Genomic DNA, 19,424 nt, shown 5'->3' with positions numbered 1-19,424 from the left:
AACCTTCGTATCGTACCGTAGTGATTTCAAAAAGAAATCAATTTTTTTTTTTTTGAAGAAAGAAACAGAGAGAGAGAGACCCTATAAGCGACCCTTTTGAGAATTTTAGCCGCAATGAGATGGAATCAGATTAAGATTGATAACATATCGGATAAAAAAGAAAGAAAGTTGAAATTTTTTCCTTGAGAAACAAACCAAAAAAAAACCCAGAAGACAGGAGTGTGTGTGTTTGCCTTAAACAGTTAAAGCCCTAGGAGAGGTTTCTCCTCTCTCGATACCATTTTTACAGACTTGTTTGGATACACGGATAGGTTTATATTTCGATATAGCGAATATACGAAGCGTCGTTTCCAAACAGTATATTACCCTCTGTCTATATAGTGTTGGGCCATTTAGCTCATGACTTACGGCCCATGAAATAGTAACGAATTCAATCATAATGGCCCATTAAATAAGTTGAAGTCTTAATGAGTGTGTTGTAGTCTTTGGTTTGGTTTGTGTTTTATTTTTAGAATGTTCGTATTTGCCTTCATAGGATTGGGAATATGAAAGATATACTATAAAAAGAAAAGAGAAAAGATAAAGGGTGGAATGCCAGAACTCTTGAATTCTATACAATTTGTTAGCTATATATTAAAGAATCTAATACATAAGAAGAAAAAAGGAAGAGAGTGAAAATTTTGGGAGAGATTTAAAGGAAGAATCGATTATGATTTTACTTTTAAATAATACAAAATGAACCTTTGTAATATTAAAGGATCAACATCTAAAAACAGCATGACAGGGACCATATATGTGAAGCTTTTGTTTTCTTTCTTATCCTTGTACGTGGGCTTCTCAGCTCGTCCGGTTCACATCTCCTGTGAAACTTAGGTCCTGCAAAATCAATTAAACAATCTTTACAAAAAGAAGAAAAAGCAATTGATCTTTAATTCGAATCCTTGCAAAAGTATCAAGTAGTGTTTCCATTTTCTTTACTTATGTAGTGAAGATAAAGAGATATACAATAATATGTGTTATGTTTAGATAATCTCCCAAAAAAATGGTTATTTGTACTTAATTATTGGGACGAACACTTTGTGAAGAATATGTCCAAATCCAAATATTTTCGTGTCAAATGATAGATTTTATTGTTGATCGGTACGAAAAATCCAATAATAGAGATGTGGGGAACAAGACCTATGTGTCGATATGTATACGTACGCACGTAACATCGACACATCAATTATGCTCATTCATGTATATATAAGGATTAGGTATAGTCGTTTCGTATAGAAGAAAAGTTTGACGGAATTGTCAAATTTATTGTTCTTGAAGATCAAAAAGCATATGATAAAAATGAGAAACGTGCCTAACAATAACAAACATTAATAGTAATAACACTTATATAGTAGTAACAACTTTAATAATAACAATGGACCTCACTTTCTTTTGGGATAAGATTTTTGGATAGACCACTCGGCGTGATATATGAACAGTACATCTTCACTCTCTAATGTCCTCCCCAACCCAATAAATAAAAAGACTATTTGTTCCTATCCTTAGTTTCTAAATAAGTTTCTAAATAAAACTAGAAAACATTCTTGACTTTCTTAAGCGAACGTATAGAGAGATAAAGTAACTTACGTTTGAATTTGAAAACGCGTGAATGAGAAACGTAAAATGTCGGTTAAAAATGATATGGACATCTACTTAGATAAACTACTCTACAACGACTTAAGCAAAATGAAAACAAATTAGGTTATTAATTTAAAAATAATAAGTGAAACGTACCATGTAGTACGGAGGAGGATAGTGTTGTTGTTGTTGCTGAGGGTAGAAATGAAACTGGTCGTTATTTGTTGTACATGTGTTAGAACCATCAGGTGTGGATGGCTCCGACCAGTCTGAGTCTAGCTGGCACTCCATGTTCACTCCGAATAGTCTCAATGTCTTCGAATTCACTCTCTGGCTCTCCACCGCTTGACCCCCTGTGTGCCATTCAATTAAATTAATTAACATATAAATTTAATATAGAAACTGAAATCGAGGAATCTATAATGGACAACTACCGAGAGACTTTAGTCAGATTTATCCCAAAAAGAACAAGACTTTTAATCAGATGAGAATTTCCAATTTTGGTACTCTCAGATGACAAGCTTTACCACAAGGAGACGCCACGTCTATACATGTATATTATATGCGAGTAAGTAAGTAATAACATTGGTACTAAAAAATGTCCCCATCACATGTAACAATTAAACATATACATTTGAAAAACAAGTATACACTATATACTCTAAATTAATTATGTTTGATGATGGGTTTTGAACTTGGACAATTTCTTATGTTGCGTATATATATACACGGATTTATAAGTGTAGATAAATTATATAGTGTAAAATGGAAATGGAGAACGAGTAGGTGTAAGTAAGGATACGCAACAAATGTCACGTAGAGCAGATAATACGAATCCGATTCTGTTATGGGCTTCCATCATCTCTTTATTTTTACTTCTCTACTTACTTTAAAAGCGCGTCTAACCTCACGCTCCCAAACAAGATAAAGATTTTGATTTTTCAATTGGGTCACGTAACTTCATATGGTTCATGAAATAGATATTCAACTTTTTAAACTTTAATAAAAGGATCGCATTACTCCTTAAATTTTAACTCCGCTAATATCTACTAAATATGTGCATGGAACATGAATTATATACGTTGAAAAAAACTAGAAGCGACAAAATGGATTAGTTAATAATCTAGGCTAGCTAACGAATTTGGGGTTTAGTAGTTTCACTTTATTAAAAACAAAAACAAAAGCAAGAAGAGGGAAGGGTACCTGCATGAGGATGATATTGGAGCGAGGCATTGGGTTGATGATGGCGATAAGAGTCGGAGGAAGAAGAAGAGTCACCGCGTCGTCTCCAGCCAATGAAGAATCTACCACCATCAGCACGGTGGCGATGGAAGAGAACGACGTCTCCGGCGTCAAGGTTCTTTTCCTTGACGTATCTGCTCCAGCCTTTGGTCAAGACGTAACTCTGGCTACTGTTCCAATACGAGTATCTGAATCTCCATGGCTTACCTTCCTCGTCCTCGAAGCAGAGGAGAAGTCCTTTCTCCACCGCGTCTGCGGCGGCTGCAGCTAGTGGGAAGTATCTCTCGGCGTGTTGCTTTGGGATGACGAGGCGGTTGAGTTTTCCGACGTCGCTTGGGGTTAAAGGTTTCTCGAAGAGAGCTTCTTTTTCTTCCACGACGTCGTTTTGGTGGTGTTGTTGTTGTTGCTGCTGTTGTTGCCACATGAGAGAATGGTAGTGGAAATCGCTTGAGTATTGGGTTATTGACATTTGAAAGAGAGAGAGAGGAAAGAGATGTCAAATAGTGATGAGAAAGAAAGAGGAAGTTAAGGGCAAATATTTTTTGAGATACCAATGCTCCTTTAGGGAGGGTACATGTATCTGCCTCTATTTATATATCCATGTTTATGTATAAGTTTCAAAGAAAGAGAAATTAAATTTGATATATAATTATCAAGTATGTATATAAAAATATATGTAAGATATGCCTTTCTAGTAATTTCTATATATCATTGGAGATATAAATTTCTATGTAAAAGAACAATAAAAAATTAGACTCATAAATTTCAGTTTTCAATATAAATTTTAATATTCCTGATCATAAATGTAAAAAGTTTACTTACAAAACAAAGAAAAATATGAAAAGGTGGTTGATGATAATACTATACAATACTAATAAGGACTTGTTATCTAGTGGTATTTTAGCTAGGGTGTATAGATTTCACATTTTGATATTTATGAATGCACATATCTATATTTACATGTGAGATGTGTTTTGTCGGGATAAGGCACATGTTATCGCATTATCCTTCATTTTCTATAGCTTACTACTAAACTTGTCAAGCACGTGCTCTCCATTCACCACCCAACAAATCATCCAGTTATCTCATTCTTAATTATGTTAGTTTTGACATATTGACATTTGTATTACTAATTAACTGACACTACATAGTATTGATTTCTTACAATACAATTATATTATTTTCGTTGTATATTACTTGATCCTACCAGTTTCATCAGGTACGGTTGAATTATCATCAGGCTTTGTATTAAACTTACTTAACACAACACCATATTTTCTACATGAGAAAATATTGTATAGTTTTAACCAGAAAAAATATTGTATAATTCCAGAAATAGTAAGGTAGCCTATTCTATCTTTGATGATAATGCAAATATTCTTAGATTATATTTTTAAAAAGTGAGAAAAAAAATATATATATAGGCAGATACATGGACCAAAGCCTAGAAAAGATCTTTTGTCTCTTAACCAAGAAGATTTCTATGTACAGCCTTTCCTTATTTAGTTTTTTTCATCACGTGCATGACACATCTCATTAATGTTTACGTATTGTTCATAAAATTTCGAAAAATGTTTGGCTCTAACTATTTTATGTGATATGATTTATTATGTATAAAATAAAATAAAAAATAAAAAGAACACATATGATATAGCTTTGTGTGTGTTTCCAAAGAAAGAGTCGTGGGAGGGATAGAGATAAGATCTGTCTTCAATTGTCTGTCCTCTTTCTACAGTCGTGTTTCAATCCTCTCCTCACAATCTCCCCTCACTAACAAACATATAATAAAACAAGAATATAAAATTCGCAAATGTATTACGTAAACCCAAAACAAACTTTTCTAATTTGTTACTCGCTTTTTGTTTTTTATGTCTTCCCGACTACTTTGTCCTCTTTGTTTCCTTTTTCTGACATATTTATCACAATCTGTCAGTATGCTCTTCAGAGATTAATTTTTCCAAAATCTGATAAAGTTAGATTATAAATGTTAGGTGAGTATTCAACGGGATCTTATAGTAATCATCATGTTTATGCAATGTAGATTAAAAATACTTCGATTTCAAAAGTGTTAACATTTATTTAAATAAATTTAGTGATAATGTACATAACAATTCAGTTTTGCATTTACTGTGTACATATAAAACTAAACTAAGTTTATTGTAATGTAAAGGTCTATAGAAGAGAAGTTAAAAACTCTCTTTGCTAATTGTTCTCATAGAGAAGAAGTAGACAAACAGGCGGATCGTTACAGAAGTTTTAAACTTGTGTGACAAATTTCATCTTATTCTGTGTACCTTAACTTAGGTTAGTGATAATGAAATGCAGTACATAACTTTAAAAGGTGTAACGATTATGTATAGAAAAAACGTCATATGTTTATAATATATCGACAACTTGCTTTGTTTTTTGGTGACGTTATATCGACAACTTGTTTAGATCTGAAGCCTATTAATTCGAAAAAGTTTCGTCCACCAAAAAGTTGTTATGTGATATTTCTGTATATGTAATATTTTAATAAAAACCAGGTCAAGTGATAGATAATACCTCATCCTCGATCGCTGCGAAACTTCCTCAATTTCCAAGTAGATTCATTCTATCATCAGGTAAAACCCCTGTTTCTTCAATTCCACTACTGACATCAATGTTTCTCCACAATTACACTTTACCTACTTATGTGAAATTACTTTGTAAGAGTTAATTAGAGAGTTCTTCTAAAAATGAAAGAAGATAGTACGAAAGAGGAAAAGTTCCCTTGAAAATTTGATTAAATGCATGTTAAAAATGGATTAATTTATCTTATCATAAAAAAAATGCTGCAATATGAGTACGTTTAAGAAAGGAAAAGAAAACAATAATGAGAAGAGCAGCAGAGAAGGAACATGGATCCTTAGCGACGAATCAAGATAGGGAATCATAAATAAAAATATACTAGTATACTCCATATAGATAAAGAGAGACAAACAAATTCCAAGAAATTGTAAAATTTTAGGAGAGATCTTTGGATTCATAAAATGAATAAATAAAAAGACACATTATGAGATTATATTGTAAGGAAAGTGAGTGAGACTAAATAAGCTTGACCATGCACGAAGGTCATATATGTGCACTACGCTTATGGCTATCTTGCTTTGGTGTACTTATTTTGATTCCCTTTTGGCAATTATTGTGTTCCCGTTTGTGATCCCAATACGACTAAATATCTATGACTATGCTCTTTACATATAAAAAGGTATATATATGATTCATATACATGCTGCGTATACAACTAAAATCTTCATGTTAAGCTGTGACGTAAACCAATATTTCTCAAGTACATATATAAATTTATCAATTTGAATAGCGATTCAAAACTTCGGGTTAGATTAATGAATGGTTCGGGATGAGCAATTGGAAATGATTTTCTGGACCGGGTATCAAGTCGAAGTCTCTTGGACCGATTATATATTTCAGTAAATGCAAATGTTCTATAAAAAAAAAATGCAACTGTTCTGAACTACTATTCGATCTCCTATTTGATTCAAATTTTTAACCTGAACAACTACGACGACAGTCCATAAATAACTATTGTAAGTAAGTTATAATTTATATTTTATCCCAAAAAATCTCAAATTAATAGAAGAAAATACTTTCATATCAATCAACTATATATATGGTATGACTGTGATGTTCTATAGTTGTTTGTGTCTAAAATAAGTCTTATATTATTGAAATATTTGTTATGTAAATATACAGTTCCATAGGTTTCAGAAGAACAAACACATTAGCTACGGGACAAGTTATTACCAATGGGCAATGGACATGCTCTAACATTTTTTGGCTTTTTAAAAATAAAAATATTGTAGTGGTTTTGGAAGAGATCAAACAAATATACTAATTAGTTTAACTTGTTTTTCTAACTCAGTAAAACTTTGCCATCATTTAGAGCAGTAATCTTTTGCAAGGGAAACAACCAGTTAATGTTTTCAATCACACAAATCGAGAATTAGGGAATTAACTTTTAATGAAAAACCGAATATGATACACTTATTTTCCTTAATCATGTGTCAAAAGTCTATAGATGTTGGTGAAGTGACCTTAATACAGTGGCAGGAGGTAAGTCTATTTGTAGAAGACACTATTACATCCGGAATCAAATCCCGGTTCCTACGAATGTAGGAATTTAGCTAATGAGCCAGCCAGTTGTGGTTCAAAGGTTAAAAAAAAAAAAAAGTCTATAGATGTTGGACCTAATTTTTAGCTAGCTAGGCAAGCTATGATGCAGTATCAAGTATCAACCAATATTGATTTCATGGCTTGTTTGCCTGAGCTTTACATGAATGAAAGACACTTTTTTGGAAAAAATGTATTTTCTGTATTATTTGGAGTCGAGGAAAATATTATCCTATGTTTATCACAAATATAGTGTAGGTAGCTTAGCTTGATGAAATATTGAAGAAAAATAAAACTAACGGAATATCATTAGTCACTAAAAAACATACTTTTCGGCAGGGACGAACATATTTCCAAGTTCCTACCCTAAAGGCCTAAACCAATGTTTTGTCACGTCGTTTCAAATATGGTAGCAGCCAAAGACGTAGCTCCTCCGACTAAACTAATAGTGATGATCAACTTATGCAGCATTTCAGTTCGTAATTATATATTTGTTTACAATTGAAAATATAGTTTTAAGAAAAAGGCATCAAAATTTCAATCATATAGTGACAAAGAAAAAAACATTATCAGAAGTATCTAGACTAGTATACCCACGTGCCACTACGTACACACCTATGTCTAAGTATGTGTGCATTGTGCATGTACATTTGTGTACATATACACGTACGATATTTGTAGGCTAGCTTTTGATTGCGAAATTAATGTAATAATTAAAAAAAAAAAAAAAAAGACAAAGAATCCAAGTTTGATTTAGTAGGTATCTGACACACCTGGATTAATACTTAAAAAAATATTGTTTTGAAAAAGATATGAGATCATCTGTGCAAGTTCATTGCACTTAGAAGTAATTGAGTACAAGATTGCTTTTCAGTACAGAGAATTATGGCAAGAATAATACATGAGTACTGACACAAATGAGATGTCTTAAACAAATGATGTAATTAAGTTTGTAATTGGACTTGATAGTTTAAAAGTAATCCAAGTCCATATGGACAGATGAATGCTATTATTATATTTTCTCTTTAATTACGTTATATATTATAGAATGTATACTGTATACCATGGACGAGATTATGGATGTACTCATCATAAGCATATAATTAGCATGAGAATTTGGAGACCTAACCGTGGTACCATAATATTCCAACTGTTACATGGACCCAAACTTGGGCCTTTTTGAATATAGTCTCTGCGTAAAATTTTGTGGAAGTATCCAGGCATTGGCCGAGGAGCAGAAAATAAATAATATAGGAGCCCAATTCTGACCGGTTTAGCGTACCGGAAACCGGAAGAACCTGATCCAAAATTGTGGCATGGAAAATCCAACCAAATAAAAGTTTGATCGACACATCACCGTTTTACAAGGATTGTTCATTTCCTCCATATTCTATGATATTTGTTACGTGATTATATTCTAATTTGTAGGGAAACTTAGTTATTAAACAGACATTGCTCCGAGATCAAAACTGCTTATCCTGCATCCTAGCCGAGGTTATCCTTGCTTCCCAAAAGTAAATCCACGAACGAAGAGAGGCATATAACTCACAAACTTTAGCAAAAAGTTAGGTTCATTTTTAATGATATTTTCAGTTTTTTTTTGTTAATCATGAACTGTAGATGTAGTATATTCGCTTAAGATCAGTGCTTGGCTATATAAGATATATATACAATTCAAAATGTAACTGTATATCTTATATACAGTGGATATTAGTCTGTCAAAAAGCGAAAATTAGGTTTAAAGTAGGAACCGGATACACATACAATAATGAAACGTTGAATTATTTTAATATATGACGCAAATGAAACCGACAATATTGTTAGTTTATTAAGTGTGTATTAATCTATTAACCAAAAACTAATAAATTTAGAAGTAGCAGAAAACTTATATAGGTCTCACAACAATAAATAAAAGAACGGTTTAAAACAAAAACTTCGTCAGATCAAAATGCCATATGGACTGGTCATTGGGTTGGCTCTGTGAAGGCCACAGTACGTGTGCATGTGCTTTAGACTGGTGCACCTGACCAGTGGGTTGGCTCCGCCAAGTCCATCGATCCAATGCTGCTTCCCAAACAAGTCCTTTATGGCCATAAACTTCATCTATTTGTCGTTTTTATCGTTTGTCTATTTTTACTCTGATTTCCAATTATTTTCGTCAGTTTATTTATTAAAACGTTAGAAACTCTACAATTTTTTTGTTTACACACTAAGAAAAATTGAAACAATGACGAAAAATCCTTTAAATAGGATTTGAAACAAAGATTTTAAACCCTTATATTAACATTTACCCAGTAACTACTAGTATCTTAATTAACTCTATAGATATATATATACACTGTATAGTATTAGTATATTTCAATACTTTAAAAAGCCAAGACGACGTTATTAATCAATTATTTTCAGTCACGCTGATGTAAATCATTGTTGGTCTTTCCTTTTCTCTTCGAGCCTTTTCTTTTTGGTTATTACATTACTAGTCAAATTTTTTTATTTAACACAAAGAACTGTACAAACCTAATCGATAGTGATCTCTTGACTCAAATTTAAGGCAACCCTTAATCTAGTGTTGTTCAAAGGTTGTCCATTCCCTGCTGTTTGTGAAATTATATTAAATTGTAAATAATGTCTCATTTGTCAATGTTCAAGAAAAAAAAAAAAAGCAAAGTACTAATTACGCAGATGGCGATTGGATGCATGAAAACGAAATTGCTTAACCAAGGATCATGCGAATTTACACGGTTGTTTAAGTGTTTATTAGACTAAACAATATATAACATATGAAATATGATTCATAAAATGGAATGAAATTTGTATATTCAAAAATATAAAAGTTAAAACTCAATTAACCTACACGACTAAAAAGTTCAAATAAAATAATACTAAAAACGTCACTGTGTCAGTTTGCGTCGGCATTTTTTTCCATCAACCAAAAAACTAAAATATCCAACCATTGTGTCTCATATTTTGGTTAATAGTACTGTGTATGTAGCCGAGCCGACCCTTGGTAGTTTAATTGAAATGATATCATATATTTAATTTACAATACCGGCTGAACAATCAAATACAAGAGGGCAACATGGGCCATCCCTTTCCTACCTCCTTACGTATCTTTATAACTCCTTTGTTTGTGAATGTCTCGTCGCATCTGTGTGTATGTTTATGATCTTCATCACTTTATGTTTTTTTTGCATAAACACTTTTAAGGATTCTGACATTGGTTGTGCGTTGTGCCTGTACTTTCATGTCTTTTCTTTTGGTATATGTGAACTGTGTTATTATAGATCAAATTTCGAAGCTAGAAAAATGAAGCATATATATGTATATATAATATTTTGTTATATGAAATTACGTTAACGTTATAGGTAATTATCGTAATAGCTAGAAACACACCCAAAAACAAAAACAAAAAAGCTTAATTAGTAAATTCAGATCTTTTCTACAGAAACTAATGATGATCAGAGCTCTACGAGCGAGTGAGCACACATTTGTGTGCAAGAGATTTAATAAGTGAAACCAAGAAATATTTCTGATTACTTGTTCATTTGCAAGACAAATGTTTAGTTTTTTCTCCTAATGCAATTTATTTCCCATCGCTTCTTTATAAATCAACCAAACTTTAATTACTAGTATTAAAAACAAACGATGACTAAAATTAGCATCTTCAAAATTCTGTTTGAATAGTAAATACAGTTTGACAAACAATACGTACCAGTTGTTGAATAATATGTCTAATTGACAAAAGAGTATATGATATTTTCAATAGAATATATCTACATATTACTACTTCTCTAGTGGATAAATCAAGATCAAGTTGTCTGGAAACTTAATGCCTCTGAGGTGATACTTTGACGACTAAGTATTTTTGCCTGGACATTTTATATGTAAACTTTCTAATTTCATCTCAAAAATTCATTTAATTCATAGTATCCTGAATCATGTAATTTTAGTTTCGAAACAGATTATGAGTTAAAATGGTTATCGAAGAACTTGGGTTAAATATAACTGAATGTTGAATTTAACTGAATTTATTCATGATTTTTTACAGAATCGACAGAAAAAAGTCTAGCAATTACAAAAAAAAAACAAGTGAATTAATACAAATAAATTATATATTACATATATTTTTATTATTACAAGCTAGTCAAAAATCTATATTTTAGTAGTTATTATTATCATTATTCTTCTTCAACGCCAACATAATTGCGTCAATTATTTATTATTTTATTATAACTAAAGAAAATGACGTTAATAAATAAAAATATCAAGTAGCAGTGGTATTATTGTAATAAAAGAAAAAAAGATGGACCATTTTCGCAAATAAAAAGACTTTGACGCTCTTATATAAATACCCCTCTACTGATTAACCCAAAAACATCATTAACTAATCACTCCCTAATTAGTAAAAATAATCACTCGAAAACAGAGATGGCCACTTCCTCCTCCACCGTAACAGATACAGATTTAATCTCCACCGTCCATCAGGACATCATAGAGTCTCACATCTTGACACGTCTCGACGGCGCAACCTTAGCCTCCGTCTCGTGCGTCTCCTCGCATCTTCACAGTCTCGCTTCAAACGAGATCCTCTGGTCCAAAATCTGCCGATCCACGTGGCCTTCTTGCTCTGACGGTTCTCGTTCTTTTTTCTCCGACGCGTATTCTATGGTGGAAATGGAAACAACCACCGCCGCCGGTTCATTCTCTGATCTCGACCGTCTGTTTCCGGAACTGATCTCCGCCGTTGATCTTCGCTACAGAGGGGAGTTGATTCTCAGCAGAGTCGTGAAGACGGAGACCACGACGGCGTGGTTTCAGAGCTCTCCGTTGAGGATCGATCTGGTGGACGGGAAGGATACGGTTGCGACGCCGATTAAACGAAGGCGGAGGACGGAAGACACGTGTTGTGATCTGGAGAAGGATTTGACTCTGAGCTGGATCGTGATTGACCCGATCGGGAAACGAGCGGCGAATCTGTCGAGTCACCGGCCGGTGTCGGTGCAGAGGAACTGGATAAGCGGAGAAGTGGAGGCGCAGTTCGCGACGGTGGTGGAGACGGAGGAGTGTGTGATCACGGTGGTCACGTGCGGTGAGGAGGAGATGCACGTGAGGGAGGTGAGTCTCAAGGTTGAGAAGATGGAGGGAACGCATTTGAACGGTGGGGATAGTTTGGTAATTTTGAGGAAGGTAATGGAGGGTAAAAGGGTAAATGGAAGACATAGAGAAGTAGAATCGAAGAGGAGACACGAAGAGTTTATGGAGAAGAAGAGAGAGATGAAGGAGAAGAAGATGAGGGTAGAATCGGTATTTGACATTTTGACTGTATCTTTTGGGATTTTAGGCTTTGTGTCTCTTGTTGTGTTTTGTCTTTGGAGAACCTCTACATGAGTCGGAAGCTTTTAGTAAATTGACCCAAGAGCCAAAGAGACAAATTTTAAAAAAAAAAACATAAAACAACTTCTTCAATTACATTTTCACACAATAATACCAATTCTCATGTTACACAAAGAGCACAAAGCCACAACACATATACAAGAGGAAACACTAGTTCCGTACATTACGGTCTTGACACTTGTAAAAAAGGGGAAATATATCAATGCCTCTTGAGGGCGACGGCGGAGATGATGATGAGAACGATGAAGAAGAGAATCGCGATAGAAGCGGCTACAACAGCGGTGCTAACGTTCTGGCAGAAATCTCCAAATTGCTGACAGATAGGGAGCCAGTTGGTGTTTGGGTTGCCGTTGTGTGCAAGGTAGACGATTGATGCTGCCGCTGCTGCTGCTGATGTGTTGAGCGTCACGACCAACTTTATATATATAACATCATAACATAAAAGAGAGTGAGTTATATAAAATTAAGAAATAAATGAAGAATAGGGTTATAAGGTTAAGTTACAGTATCGCAGATGAGGAGGACCAGCCGGGGCGCAACAGCGAGTGGACGGATAATAGCTATGATGGAGAAGGGAAGTGAAAGGACGAGATAGCTGGCCACTATGGCTACGGCTATCACAAAGAACCTTCAGATAATATATAATTTATTAGGTCACTAACCGCACATATATATATAGTACACTATAACAAACTAAAGGTATGTTTCACCGTATTTAAAGATATACTATATGCATTAGTTTTGTAAATATGAAGTAAAATAAGTAATTAAGAAGATAGGAATGGACGTACTGAAATGCTGGAAGGTCATCGTAACCGGCTTGGAATTGGAGGAACTGAGTGAAGAAGGGTAGAGTCTCCTCAGCGGTGTACATGACAGAGGCAGCCCCAATGGTGACTGCTATGGCCCCCAAACGGAGGAGGAAATCGAATATGGCCAAACCTCTCTTGGCGCCACCTCCTGTGGCGGTTGCCACAAAGCCCTTCTTCTTCTTCCCGTCAACTACGACATGGCTTGAACTTTTGGTCACGGTGCTTGGCTCGCCGACGTCAATGGTGGTGGACTCTTTCGTCATTTTCTTGTAGTTGGGGGTTTAAGAAATACTAAGTTGTGTGCTTTGTGTGTATTGTGTATTGGAAGGTTTTGTAGTTGTTGTGGGAAACTAATGGAAGATGGACAAGAGTTTATATAGTGCTTGTATAATTATGCAGTGGTTAATTAGGAATAATTAGTAGCTAACTAATGATTAGCTTTTTAAAATGGTTTGATATTGAGTTTAGTTGATTTGTTAGAGTATGGGGAGAGGAGTTGTTCATTGCTTCTTACTTTCCCCCACTTATTTGGGTTTGAGCTAAACAATTGAACTCAAAAAGAAATTGTAAACTAATGAAGTTGGTATCCGTTCGTAGGCACAAAGGTCAATTGTATGTTAATCAAACGACTAAACTACTTTTTTTTTTCCAAGCGAAGCAGAAAATTATTATATGGTTATCACTTATACCATGTCAATTCCGGAATCGGAAATTGATTTTGTCTTTTAACATATTTTTATTATAACTTTGATTTCATGTTTTTAGTTTACTCTTGTATATGGATCATTATCGAATTTTGTCAATCGAAAACTAATTTGATTAATATTTATTAAAACACAAATTGAAAAAATTAACGCTTTCAAAAAATTTGACACCTGCTCACTTATAAATTTATAATATTAGTTTGGTAATTTAATATCAACATAATAATACACAATTTTAGTTCACAACTATAATTAATATTTCTGTAAAATCTTTTCAGGAAATAACAGAGCTTAATTACCAAGTGTACCATTATGGTACTACCATATAACTCTTTCTAGTTGGATCAGTTCTTAAAACATAACCCTAATAAGTTATGTTGATTGCAATCTTGGGCTGAATTGGACTTATCGGATTGACATCTATTAACTATCATAGAACCAAAATCATTTTTTTTGCCCAAAAAAAGAGAAAGAACCAAAAATCATTTCAATCTTTTGATTCTAAGAGCTTCCTACATTCATAACAAAGTAAATAAATCATATCCTCCTTAATTAAGCTGCTATACTCCAGCAAAATATTCCCCTAGATATGTAGTTAAAAAAAAAATCCTATTCTTCTTTTTTTTGTTGTTCAAAATTCAAATTCTGTAACGTAATCTTTAATGTTCGGATTGATATCTTATTTAACTTTGTCTATTGCACCGGCCCTGTCCGTATCTCTTTCAACTCAGATCAGCAATGGCTAGGATCAGAAGAATCCCAAAGCGCCATACTCACCACCAATACCACGTCGATTTCTTTGGAGAAGGTTTGATCGTCACGGTTACTCACACTGCCTCAGTGATCCGCCAATGGATCCACACCGTCCGCCACAACAACCGTCTACGTTCGTCACACCCTCTCGTTATTGGTCTCGGCGTCCAATGGACACCTCATGGTACCGATCCTCCTCCGAAAGTTCTCCAACTATGCGACGGTAACCGCTGCCTCATCATCCAGTTGTCTTACTGTAAGCGCATGCCCAACACCCTCCGAAGTTTCTTGGCCGATAGAAGAATCACTTTCGTTGGATTCTGGAACTAGCTACCAAGACAAGAAAAAGCTCGAGAGATTCGACCATAAGTTGGAGATCTGGAGACTTCTAGATATAAGAGAGTATCTGGTATCGTGGCTTGTGAGTAGTTCGTTTGAGAAAATTGTGAAGGTGTATTTGGGGCATGAAGGAGTGAGGAAAGATAAGGAGATATGTATGAGTGATTGGGGCGTTCGCAACCTTTCTCACGATCAGATAGTTCTGGCGTCACATGATGTCTATGTTTGCTGCAAGCTCGGTGTTAAGGAACGTCTCTGGAAAGTGTGAGATTAAATCTTTCTTTTGTTGGCTTGTGTTGCAAGGAAAGAGCTGTTGGTTGAAAATAATTTATGTCTTTTATTGTTCTTTAAAGTTTAAACTCAATAATAAACAATTTAAGAACTTTTTCTTCTGTGACAAATTCACATTTGAAATTAAACCCTTTACTCGCTATTTCAAATCTTATGTCAAATTGTCAACATTGGTCATGAACAAAAGCAATGAATTAAATGGAACTACTATAACGTACAGCTACTATAAACCAGCTAAAAACAGAACTTCAAAGTTCGTTCGTTTATAAAGTGGGCCGGTGAAATCTAAACGGAGGAATATTCTAGCATATTATGGTGATAAGTATTAAAAGAATTAAAATATTATCTATTAATATCAAATCTTATTAAGGGATACGAATTAGCCTCTATATATTTTAATGTGTCAATTCTCTTGAGACACTGTCGTTCTCTATAATCGCCATGGCTAAGATCAGAAGAAGATTCCCAAAGCGCCATATCCGCCGAGACGTACACCACGTCGATTTTTTTGGACAACGTTTGATCGTCACGGTCACTCATACTACTTCAGTGATCCGTCGATGGATCCAAAGCATTCGCTTCTTCAGCCGTCTTCGTTTGTCACACCCTCTCGTTGTCGGACTCGGCGTCCAATGGACACCCGGTGGTCCCGATCCACCACCGGACACTCTCCAGTTATGTGTTGGTATCCGCTGTCTCATCATCCAGTTGTCTCACTGTAAGAGCATGCCTAACGTCCTCCGAAGTTTTTTGGAAGATCGCACAATCACTTTTGTTGGCGTCTGGAACAGCCAGGACCAGGACAAGCTCGAGAGATTTTACCATCAGTTGGACATCTGGAGACTTCTCGACATAAGGTACTATCTGCCTATTTGGCTCCGGTATAGTTCCTTTGAGAAGATCGTGGAGGAGCGTTTGGGGCACAGAGGAGTGAGGAAAGATAAGAAGATATGTATGAGTGATTGGGGCGTTCACAAACTTTATTATGATCAGATAGTTCAGGCATCACATGATGTCTATGTTTGCTGCAAGCTCGGTGTTGAGGAACGTATTTGGGAAATGTGAGATTTAAATCTTTCTTTTGTTGGGTTGTGTTGCGAGGAAAGAGCTGTTCTTTTAAAATTATGACCGTTTATTTTATTTTTAACTCAATAATTAACGTTTTTTATTTTTTTTTGTTTTTTACTACCGCTTTGAAATTTCAAAGTCCCTTACAATTAATCACTAATTTGATGTTATGCTCATATTTGTTATGAATACAATTATACAATGCATGTGATATTAATCACAAAAAAAGAGTTAATCAATGATTCAATATATATGCTCGGATTATCGATAAGTAACATATATAACGCTTTCTAACTGGATCAGGTTCTCAAACATAGCCCTAAAAACTTATGATGATTGCAAGTGTGGGCTGAATTGGACGTACTTATTTGATTGACATCTATAGATTATCATAGAACCAAAATTCAGAAGTTCCTAATTTAACACGAAAATCATATCCTCCTTAATTAATTAAGCTGCTATATATATATATTCTCCTAGATATTTGATAAAATCATATTCTTCTTTTTTCTTTTAAAAATTTAAATTCTGTGATTTGGGCGTTCGCAGTCAGATAGTTTTGACGTCACATTATTATGTCTATGTTTGCTGCAAGCTCGGTTTTAAGGAATGTCTCTGGAAAGTGAGAAGTTGAATCTTCTTTCTTTTGTAGGGTGTGTTGCAATGAAAGAGCTGTGGTTTGAAAATATTTCATGTCTTTAAATTTTAATTATCCCCTATATATTAATAGAGAAACACATTTGAAAAAAAGCTGATGTGTCGCCGCCACAAAGCTCATGACACTTTTTTAGCAAAATACCCTTAATTTTTTTAATTAATCACAGCTCTATGCCATTGTATTTATTTTAAAAAATAATTAACTGAATAATAATTAGATATGTCATCATTTCTCACACAAATTTAATGTTAAAGTAAAATTTCACTAAAACTTACTTACAAATATACAAGTCAAAATTATATTGATTTCTTAAAATTAATATAAATATTGATTTCTTAAAATCAACATAAGTAAAATATTCTAAAAGGCTATAAAAATATATCAATTAATATAAAGTTAATAAAAATAAAAAACATATAACTTATTAACATAATCATATAAAAATGAAATGTTATATGTTAGTATTATTACCATAATAATTTAAATAACAAGCTTACAACAATTATTAAAATGGATTATAAAAAGAAGCATATTACTCCTGAAATATCTCTAACTCATTAAAAGAAACTTAATTACCAATAAATATAGATTTATATATATTCATAAATAAATATAAAAATGACAACAAATTAGGGGATATCATGATGTGTGATTCTATATATATAAAGTTAACTTTTCTCTCTTCTCATTCCTCCACATCATCATCCACCTAAGCAATGATATATATATTTTTTGCATTAAAAATAAAATTTTAAATATTTATTCATTGCATATTTATTACTCATAATTAATAATATAAAAATTAAATAAAAATGAATTAATTAAGATTACTTAAAATTTTAAATAGTAAATACAATAATAAAACTTGTTTTAGTAAATAATAAAAGTAAAATAAATGAATATTTTAAAATAGTAAAAATAATACTGTGGATTTATTTAAGTAGTAATGTTATTATTCAAATTTTAACCAAAAAATGATTATATTCCAAAATTTAGAATGGGTTAATGAGTTGTAGAATAGAAGTAAGATTTTAATGTATGGTGGAGTAAAAAATAATTTATGTAGTTGTATTTATAAAATTCTAAACATAAAAATAAATTGAAGTGAAACATTTGTTTCTAAGAAACATATACTACAAAGATTTATTATGAAATTTCACTTGTAAAAAAATAAAAGATTAATTACTCACCTCAACTTAAAAGTTTTGATCTAAAACGAAGACATTAAAAGGGTTGCACTTTTTTTTGGGAAAACTATGAAAAAGAATCTTGAAAAAATAATCCATCTAAAAAAACAAAATCAATGGTCACAAAATATAGAAAAAATGATATGTAAGCCGTACAAAAAAAGTGATATGTGATTTGTATAGCATATCTCACAATGCATATTATCAACCGGAGCTATAATTCTATAACATGATAAAATATAAAATATAAAACATGCTTGAGATTTCATCAATTCTATTAAATGCTCTTAACCGAAAAAATTGGCAGAAACAACATATTTAAAATATATCATGTTTTTTTGAGAAGATGAATCTAAGATTGTATCACAAAATTAACATCTGAAAATAACATACATATAAGGCCCTTAGACAAATATGTAACTTAGATTAGTGAACAGATATTCATTGTCGGGTTTAATCGTTTCACCATCAAAGCATTCTTGACTTGGTCGGAAATTCTATTATGGCAGGTAATGCACTTGGACAACTCCATTGTAGTGAATTAGCAATAAAAATGTTAATGAAAGTTTGTATATTTGCATTTAATGTGATATCGCTTTGTTTAAATAATCTCTATAATTAGGTCAACCATCGACTTTCGATGTTAGAAATTTTAAAAAGATATTTTCATGGGATATGAATGTGGAATAAACTCTTCTAGGAAGGTTTTTAAGTCATTTTTTTGTTACTACGTGATATATTGTTGATTTGCCAAAAAACATTATTGCGATACTAGACAATATATGTTATATATAGATTAGTAAAATAAAAATGACTTTTATATGGATTAATCTTTTAAACTTCAAATGATTAATTATTTTTATATTAAATGATTCTTATTCCTAAAAAAAAATAAACTAAAATCTCAACCAAATAAATATAACAATGAAACATTATCTTCAACAATACATTTGTTGTATATCAAATAGTAAAGTAAGTTTAGTGTTTATATAGATTTATACTTAAAATTTTGAATAAATATATTCGAGCTCAAGAATTTAGATTAATAGAAAATATTTTAAATTAAAATTATCTTCAACCAAATAAAATCTCAACCAAATAAATATAACAATGAAACATTATCTTCAACAATACATTTGTTGTATATCAAATAGTAAAGTAAGTTTAGTGTTTATATAGATTTATACTTAAAATTTTGAATAAATATATT

General features: G+C 32.8%; 5 protein-coding genes and 1 pseudogene across 5 annotated transcripts in view; 3 read left to right on the top strand and 3 right to left on the bottom strand.

Moving 5' to 3' along the window:
- LOC104785925 (mitochondrial import inner membrane translocase subunit TIM44-2) overlaps positions 1-34 on the bottom strand; it is a gene marked incomplete in the record, with an annotated part of 3,482 nt that extends 3,448 nt beyond the window's left edge. Inside the window, 1 exon segment of the mRNA XM_019245745.1 lies at positions 17-34.
- Positions 586-3,429, bottom strand: LOC104785924 (B3 domain-containing protein At2g36080-like). Its single transcript, XM_010511210.2, has 3 exons — positions 2,821-3,429; positions 1,774-1,970; positions 586-876 (listed from the first exon to the last, which is right to left on the bottom strand). The coding sequence occupies exons 1-3, from the start codon at positions 3,326-3,328 to the stop codon at positions 838-840; spliced, it is 744 nt and encodes a 247-aa protein (XP_010509512.1). The 5' UTR covers positions 3,329-3,429; the 3' UTR covers positions 586-837.
- LOC104785923 (probable F-box protein At1g60180) lies at positions 11,387-12,415 on the top strand. Its single transcript, XM_010511209.2, has one exon. The coding sequence runs from the start codon at positions 11,437-11,439 to the stop codon at positions 12,394-12,396; it is 960 nt and encodes a 319-aa protein (XP_010509511.1). The 5' UTR covers positions 11,387-11,436; the 3' UTR covers positions 12,397-12,415.
- Positions 12,491-13,553, bottom strand: LOC104785921 (casparian strip membrane protein 1-like). The gene is made up of 3 exons (XM_010511208.2): positions 13,194-13,553; positions 12,907-13,030; positions 12,491-12,817 (listed from the first exon to the last, which is right to left on the bottom strand). The coding sequence occupies exons 1-3, from the start codon at positions 13,475-13,477 to the stop codon at positions 12,602-12,604; spliced, it is 624 nt and encodes a 207-aa protein (XP_010509510.1). The 5' UTR covers positions 13,478-13,553; the 3' UTR covers positions 12,491-12,601.
- On the top strand, positions 14,657-15,278 carry LOC104788973 (annotated as a pseudogene).
- LOC104788972 lies at positions 15,743-16,366 on the top strand. Its single transcript, XM_010514728.1, has one exon. The coding sequence runs from the start codon at positions 15,743-15,745 to the stop codon at positions 16,364-16,366; it is 624 nt and encodes a 207-aa protein (XP_010513030.1).

Source organism: Camelina sativa, chromosome 5 (assembly GCF_000633955.1).
Source record: "Camelina sativa cultivar DH55 chromosome 5, Cs, whole genome shotgun sequence".
NCBI classification, from domain to species: Eukaryota; Viridiplantae; Streptophyta; class Magnoliopsida; order Brassicales; family Brassicaceae; genus Camelina; species Camelina sativa.
Note: the sequence above shows the minus strand (reverse complement) of the source record. Positions and strands in the feature narration are given on the sequence as shown.

Coding starts and splice junctions, on each gene's coding strand:
- LOC104785924 (XM_010511210.2), bottom strand. CDS start 3,328: ATGTCAATAACCCAATACTCAAGCGATTTCCACTACCATTCTCTCATG. Junction 1,971..2,820: donor CCAATATCATCCTCATGCAG/GTACCCTTCCCT, acceptor AATGGCACACAG/GGGGTCAAGCGGTGGAGAGC. Junction 877..1,773: donor ATCCTCCTCCGTACTACATG/GTACGTTTCACT, acceptor TTGATTTTGCAG/GACCTAAGTTTCACAGGAGA.
- LOC104785923 (XM_010511209.2), top strand. CDS start 11,437: ATGGCCACTTCCTCCTCCACCGTAACAGATACAGATTTAATCTCCACC.
- LOC104785921 (XM_010511208.2), bottom strand. CDS start 13,477: ATGACGAAAGAGTCCACCACCATTGACGTCGGCGAGCCAAGCACCGTG. Junction 13,031..13,193: donor GATGACCTTCCAGCATTTCA/GTACGTCCATTC, acceptor TATTATCTGAAG/GTTCTTTGTGATAGCCGTAG. Junction 12,818..12,906: donor TCCTCCTCATCTGCGATACT/GTAACTTAACCT, acceptor ATATATATAAAG/TTGGTCGTGACGCTCAACAC.
- LOC104788972 (XM_010514728.1), top strand. CDS start 15,743: ATGGCTAAGATCAGAAGAAGATTCCCAAAGCGCCATATCCGCCGAGAC.